This window comes from Macaca nemestrina, chromosome 2, assembly GCF_043159975.1.
Source record: "Macaca nemestrina isolate mMacNem1 chromosome 2, mMacNem.hap1, whole genome shotgun sequence".
NCBI lineage: Eukaryota > Metazoa > Chordata > Mammalia > Primates > Cercopithecidae > Macaca > Macaca nemestrina.
The window spans coordinates 150160631-150178397 of NC_092126.1; the positions used below are offsets into that span (position 1 = coordinate 150160631).

Below are 17767 nucleotides of genomic sequence, written 5' to 3' on the forward strand. Positions count from 1 at the left end.
AAACCAGGAGGGGGATACAAATTTAGGAGGAGACAAGTTTGGTTTAGAATATGTTGAGTTTGAGATGACAGTATCTACTAGAAATGTCCAGGAGGAACTGGAGTTGGGGAGAGAGGATTAGACTAGATTTGGGAGACATCCAGGTAGAGGAGAAAGAGAATAAAGATAGTCTCCAACTTATGGTGGTTTAATGACTTTTTGACTTTATGATGGTGAGAAAGCGATACACATTCAGTGGAAATTATACTTTGTGGACCCATACAGCCATTCTGTTTTTTCACTTTCAGTACAGTATTCAATAAATTACCTGAGATATTCAACACTTTATTATGAAACAGTCTTTGTGTTAAGATGATTTTGCCCAGCTGTAGGCTAATGTAAGTGTTCTGGGCACGTTTAAGAGAGGCTAGACTAAGCTATGTCTGGCAGGTTAGGCGTATTAAATAGAGTTTTTATTTATGATTTTTTTTCAATTTATGGTGAGTTTATCAGGACATGGTAAGTCAAGGAGGATCTGTATAGTATAAGAACAAAAGGTGCAAACAGTGAATGGCTCTGATTAGGGAGGCGAAAGATGATACAGATCTAGCGAAGGACACAGGGGTTGTCAGAGGAAAACCAGAAAAGTGTTACAGAAACCAAAGAAGGAAATGCTTTCTGGAGGGAGAGAGAAACTAACAGTGTCAGAAGCACAGGGGTCAATGCGAGGGCTGTTGTGTTTATTGATTAAGTCATTGCGATCCTTAAGAATTCAGTTTGAGAAAGAGGGTGGAGCTGAAACCATGATGAGGGCCTTTAAGATTATTGAGAATTGAAAAAGGCTACAGTGGTTTTTCTGCTTTATTGTACCTCAGCAATATCAAGATGGGGAATTTTAGGAAGGTGAAGAAGGCTTTATAAGGTCTTTCTGGCTTTTGAAAGTGGCAATAGTCAAATATTAGGATATTTAAAATAAAGTGTCCCTAGAATTTTTTTTAGTCTCAGAAAATCAATACTTTTTTCCCCCTTTATCTCAATTCAGTTGCAAAATTTGAAAGTATGACGTACATCCACAATGAGGTTAGTATTTGTATCTTTAAAAATGTATGTGTTGGTGTTTCTCGTTCCCTTTGGAGCTTTCTTGCTCCATTGTAAATTCCTTGTGGTTACCTGTCAAAAGAAATAAAATCCTAATAATCTCTCTCTTGTTTCAGCAAACTAACTTATTTTGGAGCCATTAAGATATAACGAGGAAAATATTGGAAATGTACAAGCATTAAGTTGTCTGAAGATGGTACGGGGGAGCATCAGTAGTCTGTTTTGTGTAATCTGGAGAGCCTCATATTTATCTCAGACTAACCTCACTCCTATCCTTATCCTTCTACTGGACTGCAGTTTTGTTTGTTTTATAAGGTTTTAATGATTTTATTCTTTAGAACAATTAATTAGAAAAACACAGTTCACAGAAGTTAAGTTTGAACTTATTACAAAATGTAAGCATCTTAAACTTCATTAATCTAAAAATTTTGGTTAAAGGAGATAAGAAAATCTGTGATCCTGCAAGCTATAACTTTCACACAAATAGCTCATTTTCACTCATCATATTTTTTCTTTAACCATTGAATACCCTCAGTGTGCAAGGCACTGTGGTAGACAGTGGGAGGTGAGTGGAAATAAGATAGAGTCCCCATTGTGTGAAAATAGCCCTGGATTTGAAGTTTGAAGATTTGGAGTCTATGGCTAATTAACTGTGCTACTTCAATAAGCCCTTTTAGTTTTCTCAGCTTTTGTTTCCTCATCTTTAAAATGGATTCTTGCTTTCTAATGTTCTCTCCAGTTTTAAAAGTCTGTCACTTTCTGAGTCCCTATTAGGATGGCTGGGAAGTTTAGTGAAAATGCTTAGGACTTCTCAGAAGGCCTGATTTCTTTATTCCAAATTATTTCCTTTATTATTACCCCATCTTTGTTTTGATTGCTGTGTATCTGCATGGGTTGGTAGAGAGTCTTTATGAATTTTTTTATCAAAGAAGGAATATCTACAATGTGCAGATGTGTAGGTGTTAGGAATACAAAGACCTACGAAATATGTTCTCCAGAGCTCCTCTACTATATGAGAGACAGAAGTAAAAGGCAAATATTTGCATTGTAGTGTGCTCAGTGCTGTAATAAGCATGGAGAGGTAATCATTATTTCAGGAAAACTTATTGATTGCTTCCTCTGTGTCTTGATAATAAAATGTGCTAGGTGCTGGGCATACAGACAGGAATGACATACAGTTGAATAGCTGACAATCCCAGTACTCACTTGTAGATGTCAAGAGTATCTCAGCTTTGCATAGCACTGGATAAATCCCTTCTACTCTGTGCCCCTGGGAGTCTTATGGATCTCTGCAGGCAGCAGCACAAGGATCCTGTTCTCTGAATTGTATTAGATGAATTGTCAGTCGAGTAGTATTTTATCAGGCACCAACTGTCTTAAACTGGAGGATGCTGTCTTGAGTTAGGGTATCCTGCTTAATCAGACACAAAAATGTAAGGGTCCAAACACAAAGGAAGTTCATTTCTTGCTCATAGAATAGCCCAGGGCTGATCCAGTCTTCTTCCATGTCGTGGCTCCATTATCCCTGAGGACTTTGCATTTGTGTGCTGATTAAGACAATTGTCACTTTCAGGTAACAACAGATTAATGAGGAAAGACAGCCAAGGTGCAAAAAGGTGGAAGAGACATACCTGGTCTTTTAAAGGCCCTGGCGGGAAGGGAGATGCATCACTGCACTCAGATTCTACTGAGGAGAACTCGTGGCCTTACCTGTCTAGCAAAGAAGACTGGGAAGCATGGAACCCAGCTAAAACGTTATGTGTGCTTTCTATTTCTATTGACAAGGAGGAAAATAGATTTTGATTGACAATCTCTATACCAATGTGAAGCTGATAAAGAATGTTCCACCGGGTGCGGTGGCTCACGCCTGTAATCCCAGCACTTTGGGAGGCCGAGGTGGGCGGATCACCAGGTCAGGAGATTGAGACCATCCTGGTTAACACGGTGAAACCCCGTCACTACTAAAAATACAAAAAAAAATTAGCCGGGCATGGTGGCGGGCGCCGGCAGTCCCAGCTACTTGGGAGACTGAAGCAGAAGAAAGGCGTGAACCCAGGATGCGGAGCTTTCAGTGAGCTGAGATTGCGCCACTGCACTCCAGCCTGGGCGACAGAGTGAGACTCCGTCTCAAAAAAAAAAAAAGATAAATAAAAAAAGAAAAAAAAATATTTTTCTTTTCTAAACCTCAAGTTGGACCTAATTAGAGAAATAGAAGGCATAATTCTTGCCCTCAAAGAACTGAAAAGGTAGTGAAGGAAGTAGGAGTCTTACGCACACTCATATGTGTGGGGCACAGACTGTATCTTTCTTATTCTCTGCTGTATCACCAGCACCCAACACAGATCTGGGGTGCACTATTTGCTCAATAACTGTCTAATTGAATTACAATCGGTCTAAGCGCATGGCTGTCAAAAGGATATGTGGTGTGGTTCATAGAAAGACACTAGTGGACTGTGTTAGAGGATGTTACAAACAGAAACTCTGTGATCGCTAGGGAAGTCAGGAGACGACAAAGAAGCATGACCCCAAACTGACTGTGGCTTTCTGGGTTCCAAACATTCCCTATGGGCATGTGAAGCTGTGTGTGAAGTAGATTCCTCCAGGTATGAAGAGCACAGGTGCTCTTCCAGAGGATTTATTCCGTTCTGACCACCTGCCTGCCTGTTGGCCAAGTGTAAATAACTGGTGCAACACAGCCCCAGCACTTTCCCGAGTCACCACTGCGAGACTGAATGAAGTGAAGGCCAAGTGTCTAGCTGTGATGTCCCCAAAGCAGGTCCAGTCTTCCAGCCTTTGTGAGATCCATTTTTACTAGGTTAGTATATGCATTATTGCAAGTTCACTGTTGGCCTTAGTATGTGGAGAAAATTTCTAATTCGGATTCTTTTTAGCACCTATGTTGAGATATAATTCATATACCATAAAATTCACCCCTTTAAACTCTACAATTCAGTGGTTTTTAGTAGATTCATAGAGTTGTGCAACCATCACGACTAATTCCAGAACATTTGCATCTCCCAGAAAAGACACCCTTAGCAGTTACTCCCCATCCCCGCTCCTGCATAGTCACCAGCCCTAGCCAACCATAACTTTACTTTCTGTCTCTGAGGATTTGCCTATTCTGCATATTTCATGTAAATGGAACCATAAGAAACTAAACTAGTAAGGGTCAGAACCAAGATTTGAACTAAATTCTCTTATCTCCAAGTTTCAGGCTCCTTCTCTCTCATTATCACTTTTTAAATTCATTTTCCTGCCACCTCTCATGGTAGAACTTTAGTCATGAAAGATGCCTCTCAGAAGCTCCCGATTGTCCTGGCTAATTAACTTGCATAAGTGCTGATGCTACTAGGAGCCTAGCCATCTTGCAGTTGCTTGAGCTCTTGGTATGTAGTTTTCTCCTTCCACAGAGTGAGGCTTTGGTATGGCTCTTACACACCTGGGAAGTTTGGGAAGAAGGGCACCTTCCTCCTCTGTACTTGTGTCCAAATTAGATCATAGCATGCTTCCTTCTGTTTCCACATCCTGTTTCAGCAGTAATTTCATAAAGCCAAGTCTGAATGTAGAACGCCTAGTTTACCAACTGCTCTGCTTTCTTTGCCTTTCCTCTGGGCTTAATCTTTTCCCTTTGTGATTTCTCTCTCTTCAAGACCAGCTTGGATGTCCTCATCTCACCTGGATGAAAAATATTCTTTTATTGGAGGAGCATGGTGACAAACAACTTGTGATTTGCTGACTCATAGCTTCCAAGAGAAGGCTGTGGCCATTGAAAGCTAGCTTTCCCTGAGGACTTGGTGTTTGAGCCTGATAGATGGCATTTGACAGAGTCATTGAGCCTGATAGATGGCATTTGACAGAGCCATGTCATTAATTGTACCCCTTCATACCTGTTCTAGGTTTAGATTTCTACTTCAGCCCCATAAACCCAATTTTACATGGACTCTAGATGAAAAGACACAGGTTCTTTTAAACTATGCAGCTATCATCAGTGCAGTCAGTAAAAAGGCATTCTGTCTGCATTAACTGTGACAACAATAGTAGGCTACTAATGAAATGAATATTTTCATTTAACATTTGTAAACTCTGAAATGCAAGTTAATCATTTCAGAGAAGAGACCAGATTTGTCCACATCTGAATTCATATTCAGAATCAACTCCTCTTCTCTTCTCCTGACTTTGCTTACTCTGAGGACTGTAAGGCCTTTGGGGGCAATGTAGAGTGTGTGAACCTGGTGGCATGACAGATTGATAGGTAGCCCAGGTGTGAGACATTTTGTCTGTGAGACTCAGACAACCATCAGGGGCTTGCCCAGCAGCAGTTTTGTGCAGAGCCCTGTTTGGGGCAGGCTAGGTTGTGGGACAGTTAGGAGAACATGTACTTTCTATCCTCAGGGAGCTTACTGTCCTCCAGCTGGGTGGGTATGACTGTAGTTCTTGAAAATGCTCAAAAATATTACGCTGAGTTTTATGTGCCAACTCTTAGCAGAGAAAGTGGAGATAGCTTTCCAGAAGACGAGAGATTAGAGCAGGACCTTGAAGCCTGGGAGGGTCTGAGAGGTGGCGTAGGCACAGCACAGTACCTTGGGCTCAGCTAGTTCTGGTTTTAGACTCAAGCTCTGCCTATTATGTGACCTTAGGCAAGTTGCTTAAACCTTTAAATGGGGAAAAGAGCTGTTATAAGAATTCAAACTGTGCACAGTTCCTGGCTCAACAAACAATATTTCCCTCAGGTTAAAGATGGAAAGAAGAAAAAAAAGGAAATGAACTTCTCTTTGGGGGACAGTGGAAGAACAGCATCCTGATAGGTTAGAGTACAGGGAATATATGGGTTTTCCCTATACAGTTGCCTGTTTTTTAGTTCTTGAGTGATGATATTCATCTTTTCCAAGAAAACATACAGTTAATCTTCTGTTTGCCCTACAGAGCAATACCCTTTTTCTCCCACTACAGTGGTGGTTGACTTGTCTCTCTCTGGCTCTCTGAGTCCCAGCTGTGCCTGGCTAACCGTGTTTCTCTTGTATCTAGGAGTGCTCCCACCCCAGCCCGTTGCTGCCCAGCTGTTGGAACACTGTATAACACCAACACACTCGAGTCTTTCAAGACTGCAGATAAGAAGCTCCTTTTGGAACAAGCAGCAAATGAGGTTAGCTGGGAAAACGTGATGTATGTGTCATATTTCCTGTGGTCCTGGCAGGTGCAGTGTTTGTGATCAGGCACATGGATCTGCTGCAGAAACTGGCATATGATAGGAACTTAAAGACACTTGTGGGCTTGGGCGTATTTCCCAAGAGACAATACTCCAGCTGTCTCCTTCTGTATTGGCAGGAAGGTCAGGGAGAGGACATCCAGGCTCTCACCTGGGATAGGCTGGAAATAACATGGCAGGGCAGAGGTTAAGTCATCAGTTTGCTGCTCATCTCCAGCCAGCATTTGGAAGCAGCCAGACCTCGGAGAGTTGTGTTCCTGTGGCTGAATGCCTCTGGGCACTCTGTTTATTGTGCCTTGGAGAGGCTTGTCAATCCTGTGCACCATGGGTAGAGGAGATTATCACGTAGTCTCTCCAGTGTCTTCACTTATCTAATCTACTGCATCTGATTTTCAAGGCCTCTGTGGCCTGGCCCTGTTTTTCTCTTGTCCTTTCTAAGCTCTCACTCTTGCCCTTGCATTCTCTGAGTCTGTCATAGCAAATCACATGTAATTCCCTCCACCTACTTTCTGTTCTGTCCTCTCTCCTTGGGAACACAATATCTTCTCTGCCTGGAATGTCTTTCCTTTGCTTCTTTACATTGGAGTTAGTGAGAGGAATTAAAATGGGAGGCGGGGGCAGTTTATCCCAGTCCTGTCTAACTGCTTTAATCAAGGAGTCTTTATACCAGTCTTGATTACGACATGGATCTTGTTGGTGTGGGTGCAGTGGTCAGGTCCTGAGGCAGGCTTCCCTCACATCCCTTGGGATGGATGCAGCTGTGACTCAGGAGAGGATGGTCGTTTTTCTTGACCTGTGGCTTGACTGCTCCTGGGCCTCCTGCTTTGGCTGCACATTTAAAAGGGAGTCTCCAAAGAGTTGGGTCAGGCCTTTATCATCTTGGAAAAAAGCAGGTTCCCCACCCCCACAGGAATATCCCACCCCTCAACTGGGGCCCAGAATTCTCCTGGCAGCTCCTGCCCCATGCTCCCTTGGCTTACCAGAAATTGGGAGCCTCTCTTCAGTGGTCCAGCTCCTCCAAGGCCAGTATGTCAGTAGCAGGAACTTACTTCTGCTTACTTATTTCCCTCTTCCACCCATACTTAGGGAATGATTCTTATTAGTGCAACTGTTTGGTCTTGCTTAGTAACACCAAGTTTAGCTACGAATCTTAGCTACAAAAACATCTTGTGATCCACAGCTGCTGACCAGCACCAGCGTTTGCTCCTAGTTTCAGTACTTGCTGAGTATACATAAATTTGAAGTTTGCTCTTCTTTCTTCATCTCTCAGGGTAAGATAATCTCAAACAAGGCTTCAAGAAACCCCTATGTGTATTTTACAGTACTTCCTTTGAGAGCCCCTCCCAGGCTCTTCACCCTCCCAGTTCCCCAGCTGAGTCTGCAGAGAATTCCTCCCATAAATTCTACCCACTTCTGTGACAGCAAATCCTACATGGCGGTGAAGTTATACGTTTATGCCGGTCTCTCTCTCTAGACTGCGAGTGTCTTGAGGGTAGGGACTGATCGTGTCTTTTATTTCTGTAACCCTGATGTGCCTGGTATATAGTAGGCAATAAATATTTGCTGAAGGAGATTGTGAAGACATGAAAATGGCCTGGTTGCCTCCTCTGTGCTGAGATCTGCTGAGAGGAGGCGCCTGGGCTCCCTCACTTGGCTTAGATGTTGAAGGGAGTGTGGCTGGGAGAGAGGCAGTGTGAAGTGGGCAGAGTGAGGTAACAACCCACTTCATTGTATGGGGTAAGTGGTGCTGGGCCTGTAGGAAAGAAGAACCTGGTGCTTTTTAGCTCCACACTTCGCCTGGGGGTGAGAAGCTCAGAGATGCCTGGTAACCTGCCTTGACGCTTTTCTTCTTTTGGCAGATATGGGAATCCATAAAATCAGGCACTGCTCTTGAAAATCCTGTACTCCTCAACAAGTTCCTCCTCTTGACATTTGCAGTAAGTAAATGGGCTCTCGGTTGCACTGAGGCTGGTGAGATCCCCTGGCTCAGCCCAGTGTACCCGCAGAACAGTGTGCTCTTCTCTCTGAAGCTACTACCTTCTGTTATTTGAATAATAGCTGTTAACGAAACGCTCATTTGATTAGTGGCCAGATAGTGCTGGCACCTATTACCGATGCTAACTTAATTCACCCCTATGGATCATACTGGCAGTAATGCATCCCTATGGATCATACTGGCAGTAATTGCATAGTTTATATAAAACAGGGCATCATACAGTCAGGTTCAGGGAATGTTGTTTCATTGTTGCTAACGCCTTTGTTAAATACTGTCCTACAGAGGTCCATTGAAATAAAGGGAAGGGGCTTCTGGATTAGAGGAGATCACACTGCATAGCTTGACCACAAAATTGCTTGTTGATTTTTTCGTTTTTTGTTTTTTTAAAGTCAGAAAAATGTTTTCTGTAAGCGAAATCTAATTAAAATGAACATTGAGGGTAGCCTTGAAAAGGAAATCGTATTAGGGTAACATGTGCTGCCCAGTGAAGAAGGGGTAGAATGTAGATGGAAGGACCTGGACTTGGTGAGGGAAAAGTAGGGAAAAGGTAAGAGTTGGTTATAGAGATACCAGCTATGCAAACACACAGATACCAGCTATACACACATGCAAGTGCACACACACAGCACACAGATATGTATATATATATCTGTGTATATAAAACTAATTTATATCCTTTATTATTATATTGACTATATAACATTCTGTCAAATGTATGTTCCATAGATTCCTGTTATATATTCAGATGGTTTCTAATATTCACTATTATTACAAATGCTACTCTGGGCACAATGGCTCATGCTTGTAATACCAGCACTTTGGGAGGCTGAGGCAGGTGGATCACTTGAGGCCAAGAGTTTGAGACCAGCCTGGGCAACACCTTGTCACTACAAAAAAATACAAAAATTAGCCAGGTGTGGTGGCACCTGCCTGTGGTTCCAGCTACTGGGGAGCTGAGGTGAGAGGATCATCTGAGCCTGAGAGATTGAGGCTGCAGCAAGCCATGATTGCACCACTGCACTCCAGCCTGGAAAACAGAGTGAGACCCTGTCTCAAACAAAAAAAATACTGTGGCATATTGAAAAATATATAATATTAGCCATATTGGTCTTTTTTCCTGCTCATTTTACTTCTTTAGAATAAGTTCTTTGGAGCGGGCGTATAAACACTGTAATGTTGCTGTGGATTCAGTATGCTGTTTTACCACAGTGTCGTCAGCTTTGGGTATTAATCCTCTTTCCCACTTTTTTTTTTTTGCCAAGTTCTTCCCCGACCTCCCACCATTCCTCCTGGATTCCTAGATGTAGGGGAGGCCTCTGATTTATTGCCCAAGGCAAAAGAGGGTATGATAGCAATCAAACAAGGCCAGTGGGTGGCTATCTACAAGGAACACATTTTCTAACAGTTACAATGCTTTCTATGTAATAGTGGAGGAGAGAGAAAAATGTTTAAATTTTTTGTCTGATTACTTGGCTCAATTTGGCATTTATAATTTGTCTATACGTTTGGGTAATTCTGTAGATTTTTTTTTTTTTTTTTTTTTTTTGAGACGGAATCTCACTCTGTCTCCCAGGCTGGAGTGCAGTGGTGCGATCTCAGCTTACTGCAAGCTCCGCCTCCCGGGTTCCACCCCATTCTCCTGCCTCAGCCTCTCGAGTAGCTGGGACTACAGGCCCACACCACCACACCCGGCTAATTTTTTATATTTTTAGTAGAGACAGGGTTTCACCGTGTTAGCCAGGATGGTCTTGATCTCCTGACCTTGTGATCCGCCTGCCTCGGCCTCCCAAAGTGCTGGGATTACAGGCATGAGCCACCACGCCTGGCCTGTAGGTTCTTTACTGGGGTAAATTGTAAGTATTGCTAGTTAAAGATTTCTAGTTACTTGAACGTCAGTACACTTTCTTTACCAAGAATTCTCATTAGTAGAACATGCTGACAGTTTGCATTTAATGAGAAAAATAACATTAGCTCTTACTTAAAGTTTTAAGGTTTGCTAGAGTCAGTATGTGTGTTGGTCTTGTTGCCTTGTTTACTGAGCATTATTAGCCTGGCTTAAAACAAAATTGTAAGTATCTATTTTTTAAAATCTTCAGACACTAAGGACTTTATGTTTAATTTAATGGAGGTCCTTTGTATCCTGAAAAGAATCCTAAGAAATGCAAGCCTTTTGGCTTTTGAAGATGACCTGATAAAGTTTCTTAGAATTTGTGAGGTCCGGCCGGGTGCGGTGGCTCATGCCTGTAATCCTAGCACTTTGGGAGGCTGAGGTGGGCAGATTGCCTGAGCTCAGGAGTTCTAGACCAGCCTGGGCAACATAGTGAAACCCCGTATCTACTAAAATAAAAAAAAAATTAGCTGGGTGTGGCGGCCAGCTACTCGAGAGGCTGAGGCAAGAGAATTGCTTGAACCCGGGAGGTGGAGGTTACAGTGAGCCGAGATCGTGCAACTGCACTCCAGCCTGTGTGACAGAGCAAGACTCCATCTCCAAAAAAAAAAAAAAAAAAGAATTTGTGAGGTTCTTCATCTTGAATTGTTTAACCTTTTACTAAAGATCAGTTATGACAAATCATTTAAGTACAAAGAAGAGAAAATAATCTCTGGAGGTGTTTTTGCTTTACTTCTGCTGTTTTTAGGACTCATAGGACTAGACAGTTCATTAATTTCAGTTTTGTACTTCATTTTGCCATTGTGAAGAGGGAATTTGTTCTTAGTTGATCAGTGAATAGCAGAATTAGAGACCGCAGAATTAGAGAATTATAATGGTAGTTATAAAGTCTAATAACTACCATTATTAGACTTTCTCATCTGTACACATGTTTACATATACATTTACATTTTAAAAGTCATCTAGTATGATTTCATTTATATGAAAAGTCCACACTAGGCAAATCCATAGAGACAGAAAATAGATTCGTGGTTGCCAGGGGATGAGAGGAGGGGGAATGGGGAGTCTCTGCTAATATGTATGAGATTTCTTTTTGAAGTGATGAAAATATTCTGGATGATACAACCATATCACTATACTAAAAAGAAACTACTAAATTATATACTTTAACATGGTGGATTTTATGGCATGTGAATTATATCTCAATAAAAAGTCATTTAACAACCATCCAATTTTAATTGTTAGCAAGATTCAAGAAGAAATATTAATTAGTCACATAAACTACATTCATATTCAGTGGTCACAGGCTTGTAGGCAAGCTGCCAAATACCCACATATGTCTGGAATACTACCATGAATTTAATTAAGGCCCCAAAAGCTGTAGGAATTCTGAAGCAAGAGCCATTAGCATGAGTGGGAACAGAGTCAAAGACAGCCTCACAAATCCTTTCCCCTGGGTCACCTGCCCTGGTGGGGGATGGGTCAGATACACCCGTGAAGATGTAACCTCTTCTATTCACCCATGCTGCTTACTACTTAGAGCCTCTCCGTGGCTGTAATCATGCACTCACTTTATCTCTGCTCCGTCCACAAAGTGAGCTGCCTGATGTCTGGGACTGGGGTTTATTGTCATCTTATTGTCAGTGTCTTATGTTTTGCCTTATACATACCAAGGGCTTGATAGTTGTTGACTTAAATCCACTAAGGCATTTCCAAAAGCAATATTGTATTATTTCAGGCATGCATAGGTATGTGAATAGCACAGCTTCCTTAATAACATGCACTTTTTTTGATTGTGAAGAGAATGGTAACTATTTGGAAGTTGTGCTTCTGTAGATAGTACATTGAGTATGTATGGTCAATGGAAAAAAGCTTAAGTTTTGGAAGCAGAGTTCTGATCTCTTCTCTGCCCTTTGCCATCTTTTTTATTGTTGTTCAGGTTTTTTACCCCTTTGTAAGATTCAGTTTTCTGTTTATAAAATGGGATAATAATAATTACCTCCCAGGGAGATTTTGTAGGTTAAAGGATGATGATGATAATAACAATTACATATTGCACATTTTCTGTTAGCAAGTGGCCAAAAAAGTATATTGTGTTTGTCATCATTTTATTAGTGGTGGTATATGAGACTATTTTGGGAATTAAAAAGTCCTTTATTTGATCATGAGTTCTGCTGGGGATGAGGATATTTGACAAGCTGGACATACTTGGTTTGCGTCAGCTTTGCTATCTTAATTGGCCTTGTGAAGCTACATTAATAGATGCGTTTCATCTTAAGCTAATGGTGCTATTCTAATAACCTATTTATATTTTTTATTCTAGGATCTAAAGAAGTACCACTTCTACTATTGGTTTTGCTATCCTGCCCTCTGCCTTCCAGAGAGTTTACCTCTCATTCAGGGGCCAGTGGGTTTGGATCAAAGGTTTTCACTAAAACAGGTATCAACAAATAACCAAAATGCACAAAAAATTGGGTTGAATGTGCAAGAGTAGTTATCTAGTGCTTTCCAAAGACAAACAGGTACTTCTCTGGATGAAGAGGTGGTGACTGAAATCCTCCAAAGGTGGTACTAGGAGCAGACTTATTTAGAAAATGTTTGTAAAGTCATTTTTTTGTATATATATTTATATATATTTTGAGACTGGGTCTCACCCCCGTTACACAGGCTGGAGTGCAGTGGCACGATCATAGCTCACTGTAGCTTCAACTTTTCAGGCTCAGGTGATTCTCTCATCTCAGCCTCCTCAGCACCTGGGACTATAGGCATCCCACCACACCTGGCTAATGTTTGTCTTTTAACAGATACGGGGTTTTGCCATGTTGGCCAGGCTGGTCTTCAACTCCTGGGCTCAAGCAATCTACCTTCCTCAACCTCCCAAAGTGCTGGAATTACAGGCATGAGCCACCCTGCCTGGTCTATAAAGTCATTTTGAAGATGTAGTGAACAGTAATTTTCCAGGTTTTCAGTGGTATTTGGTGAAATGCTAAGCCAGTAAGGGGGAATTATAGGAATATTTTGAAACACCGAAAGAATTTACCAAAATGTGGTCTTCATTTTCAATGTGGGGAAACATAAGGCAGTATACTCTGGGAACAAGTGTTTGAAACAAAACAGAAGGCATTCTCCGACCCTGGTACCAAGTTGCAAAGCTTTTCTACCTGGAGCGGTACATGCAGAGTTAGTCAGTGACATTTGGGATAGATAATAAGGTCATTAGAGATGGTTCCCAGAACAGCAGTTAAAATAATCAGGCTGGTAAAACAGAGACCCTAAACTAGAGAATTCTGATTGTTGTTAAAGCAAAGATTATGTGTCAAGATGATTTGAATTCATGAAACACATCAATCACTAAAGCCCTGGATACTGAAGCCATCATTCAGGGAGCTTTCTTGGAGCTGTTCAGGGAGCAGCCATTATTGATTAAAAAATTTTTTTTTTTTTATTTCGTACAAATCCAAGGTTGTGGTTTTGTGGAACTAATTTCCCAAGAAGAAATATAAGTGGGGAAAAAGGATTTTGGATGAGGATTGACTGCTGGCAGGTATGGGGTTTCTTTTATTGAGGACAAAAATGTTCTATAATTATTATTTCTGTGGTGGTTGCATAACCCTGTGAACATACTAAAAAAACAACACATTGCATTATGTACTTTAAATGGGTGAATTGGGTCAGGCACGGTGGCTCACACCTCTAATGTAATTCCAGCACTTTGGAATGCAGAGGTGAGCAAATCACTTGAGTTCAGGAGTTCAAGACCAGCCTGGGCAATATGGTGAAACTCCTTCTCTATAAAAAATACAAAAAAGTTAGCCGGGCATGGTGGTATGTGCCCATAGTCCCAGCTACTCAGGAGGCTGAGATAGGAGGATTGATTGAGCCCAGGAGGTTGAGGCTGCAGTGAGCTGTGATTGCCTGGGTGACAGAGCAAGAAAGGCAGCTTGGAGCCAGAAGGAAGACACCTGTCTCAAAAAGTAATAAATGGGTGAATTGTGTGGTATGTTAGTCATGTCTCAGTAAACCTGTTGAAGATTATGGAAAGGTTCAGGGTAAAATTCATCGGGGTAGATTCATGTTGGATTATCATAGGAGAGAAAGAATGTTTGGTTACCTCTCTAAAACTCTGATTGACAGCTTAGGGAACCACCATGTTGTACCATAAAATGTCCCTTTGTGCTCCTAAGACACACACCACCATGCACCTGGAAAGTGTTATATAAAAGCTAAGTGGTATTATTTGGAGGCACTTCTATGTTCGTTTGCTGTAAGAGGAGTGTGATCAGTCATTTCCAGTCTTCTGGTTTTAAGGTACCTTTTATTTTGAGTTAGTTTTTAGCTCAGAACTAGATATGTAATTTTCTAGAGAATAACGATGTGTTTTCTGTTTTCAGATTGAAGCATTAGAGTGTGCATATGATAATCTTTGTCAAACAGAAGGAGTCACAGCTCTTCCTTACTTCTTAATCAAGTATGATGAGAACACGGTGCTGGTTTCCTTGCTTAAACACTACAGTGATTTCTTCCAAGGTCAAAGGATGAAGGTCAGATAAACTTTGAGTATCATTTTATTATATAGTTTTTTAAAAAATCTGAAGTTCATGTTACAAGAGACCACTGCAAAAGTCAAACTTGTTTAGATTTCCTTAGCTTTCAAAGGATGTTAAGAACATTTCCTTATCTCTACCCTCTCCCACCCCTGCAGTTATCGAATCAGCTCCTCCAGGTTTTTCTAGCTCTACTACAGCTCAGAGTAATTTTGATACCTTACTCTTTTTTTTGTTTGTTTGTTTGAGACGGAGTCTTGCACTGTCGCCTGGGCTGGAGCACTGTGGCGCAAACTTGGCTCACTGCAACCTCCGTCTCCCAGGTTCAAGCGATTCTCCTGGTCAACCTCCCGAGTAGCTGGGACTATAGGTGCCCGCCACCACACCCGGCTAATTTTTTGTATTTTCAGTAGAGATGAGGTTTCACTATGTCGGCCAGGCTGGTCTTGAATGCGTGACCCACCTCAGCCTCCCAAAGTGCTGGGATTATAGGCATGAGCCACTGCACCCAGCCAATACCTTACTCTCTATTAGTGCTAAAGTTATTTCCTTTTTCCCTCCTGATGTATTTTACCCTTATGTTTTAATTTTTATTCCCAGAACTACCTGTAGTTCAGGCCCCTCATATCACACTCCTGGACACTTAGAATCTTGTTTCCATCTTGCGCAACAGAACTATAGAAGAATCTCCCTTGAACTACCCACATTTAGTATATCATTCATTGACCAAGAGCCTAATAGTGTCTTCCTTCTGGCTCCAAGCTGCCTTTCCTACCTTATCTTCCACTATTTTCCTTATAAAGCATTGCTCCAGCTAATCTTATCTATTTTTCTCCAGAATCTCCATCCCCTTCCCATCAGATACACCTAAAACTTTTTTTGTATCTTTCTTTTTCTCATGTTGTATCATCTTCCTAAAACATATTCTACTTATGAAAACCCTAAGAAATTCTCTCTGTCCTTATTGAAATTCTATCTTCACTGTGAAGCATTTTCATGGTGTGGCCATATATGATCTATCCGTATCTGTAGTCATTGCATTTATTCCCTGATCCTCATTTGCAGGTCCAGTACCTTGTACAAATTTCTTTTTGTGCCATATTAGACTGTAAGCTCCAAGAGGGCAGGGCCCAAGTCTTATGAATTTGTGTCCGTATAGTGTCTAGTACTTGTCTGAGGCCCTCAATAAAATTCTTTTGAATGAATGAAAGAGTACTGTAAGTGTCTTTTAGAAGTGATCAGATATATAGGAAGTTGTCTTAGCTATACAGGAGACTATGAATTAAAAATAACAAAGATTTATGAGTGTTAGGAAGTTCTGAAATCAAATAGAATCATCTCCATAGCCATGTGAATATATCAGAGCTGAAAAAAGGGAAGCCTTTAACTGACGGTCTGGTTATTCTTTAGCCTGAACTTAGGATGACTTTTTTTTTTTAAAGCACATTTTAAAATCAACTACATTTACATTTTATTTTTCAGAGGAAGCCCTTTTTTTTTTTTCCTTGTATTTTTAGTAGAGATAGGGTTTCACCATGTTAGCCAGGATGGTCTCTATCTCCTGGCTTTGTGATCCGCCCACCTTGGCCTCCCAAAGTGCTGGGATTACAGACATGAGCTACCACACCTGGCCCAGAGGAAGCTTTTTAAATTGAGGACTGAAGATTGAATTTTTATTAAAATTCTTTCCCCCAGGTGATTTCACAGAACCACAGCTAAATTAGTATAGCAGTAAGACCATTAATAGCTTAAAGTCCCATCTAGTGTGAAGTCCTGTTGTCATAGCAGGCAGGATTAAATGGCCTGTGTTTGGAAGTAACTGTAGGTCAGGTTATATGTGGTAAATAAGTGGTCCTCCCCAAAGTACAGCTCTACCAAAATAACAGTTTGAACAATGCTTTAAAATTAATTTAAAAGGGACTTCCACATACTTGCTCTTTCTATAATAACTCTGTGGAACAAGTGTTAGTTACTAACTGTGGTTAGTTAATTAGTATCTGCATTTTCTGTTTGAGACTCAAAGTCACACGACCACATTGTCTGATTATGAAGCCTATGCCCTTTCTTGTTGTTGTTGTTGTTGTTGAGGCAGAGTCTTGCTCTGTCACCCAGGCTGCAGTGCAGTGGCACGATCTCGGCTCACTGCAACCTCCGCTTCCCAGCTTCAAGCGATTCTCCTGCCTCAGCCTCCCAAGCAGCTGGGAATACAGGTGTGCACCATCATGCCCAGCTAATTTTTGTGTTTTTAGTAGTGATGGGGTTTCACCATATTGGCCGGGCTAGTCTCAAACTCCTGACCTCGTGATCCACCTGCCTTGGCCTCCCAAAGTGTTGGGATTACAGGCGTGAGCCACTGTGCCCGGCCACAAGCCGATGCCCTTTATACCATTCCCTTGACCTTGGGGAAACTGCATAACTTTTCTTTGTATTAGTTTATCTGTTAAATGGTGGTATTGCCACCTCCTTTTGTGAGGATTAAACATGATAATGTGAATAAAATGCCGAGCACATGGTAGATGCTCAATGTTTCCACTTCCTTTATGTTTCAACAGCAGCATATTTTGAAAGACAGCAGATCTCTGGGGTCTCCTCTGAAGTGCTCTGGGGGATTCATCAGTGCCCTGTCCCTGAGTCTAACTGCCTGTCTGCTTGTCGGGTTCAGGCACATTGTCCTTCACTTGGTTACAGTTATATCTCAGGAAAGCCTGGAATTACTCAGCACATGTGATGAACACCTCCTTATGGGCCAGAAATTTTGAGATACAATTGTACTTGTTCTCACACAACCCAAAGTCTTCTAGAGGAGAGGAGACATTGACCTGTGGAAAGTTCAGTAGAAATTCAAGTAATGGAAGATAAGTTCAAAATATTGATACACGTGGTACTTTGGTTGGTCGTCTATGCCTTATCTTATTCTAGAAAAGATCACCAGAAGCCTTACGGCCTCATGGGAGTTTTATAGCCTTCATGCCGCCCTTCCTACCTGTGGCCCTGAATGTTCCTGTCTCTCCTCCGCACTGCTGTCCAAGTGTATTTTCTTTTTGAGACAGAGTCTC

The 17767-nt window shown here is 41.5% G+C and overlaps 1 protein-coding gene across 7 annotated transcripts in view; it reads left to right on the forward strand.

The window, feature by feature from the left end:
* The window catches only part of LOC105477709 (autophagy related 7), a 267730-nt gene that overhangs the window by 23320 nt on the left and 226643 nt on the right, over positions 1-17767 (forward strand). For 6 of the 7 annotated variants that reach the window (XM_024791463.2, XM_071092219.1, XM_071092220.1 and 3 more), the window contains exons 4-7: positions 6103-6220; positions 8143-8220; positions 12491-12607; positions 14559-14708. In XM_024791463.2, the coding sequence (XP_024647231.1) occupies positions 6103-6220; positions 8143-8220; positions 12491-12607; positions 14559-14708 (463 nt within the window). Of the gene's footprint in view, positions 1-6102; positions 6221-8142; positions 8221-12490; positions 12608-14558; positions 14709-17767 lie in introns of those variants that run through there. The other variant, XM_071092221.1, reaches the window with a different exon arrangement.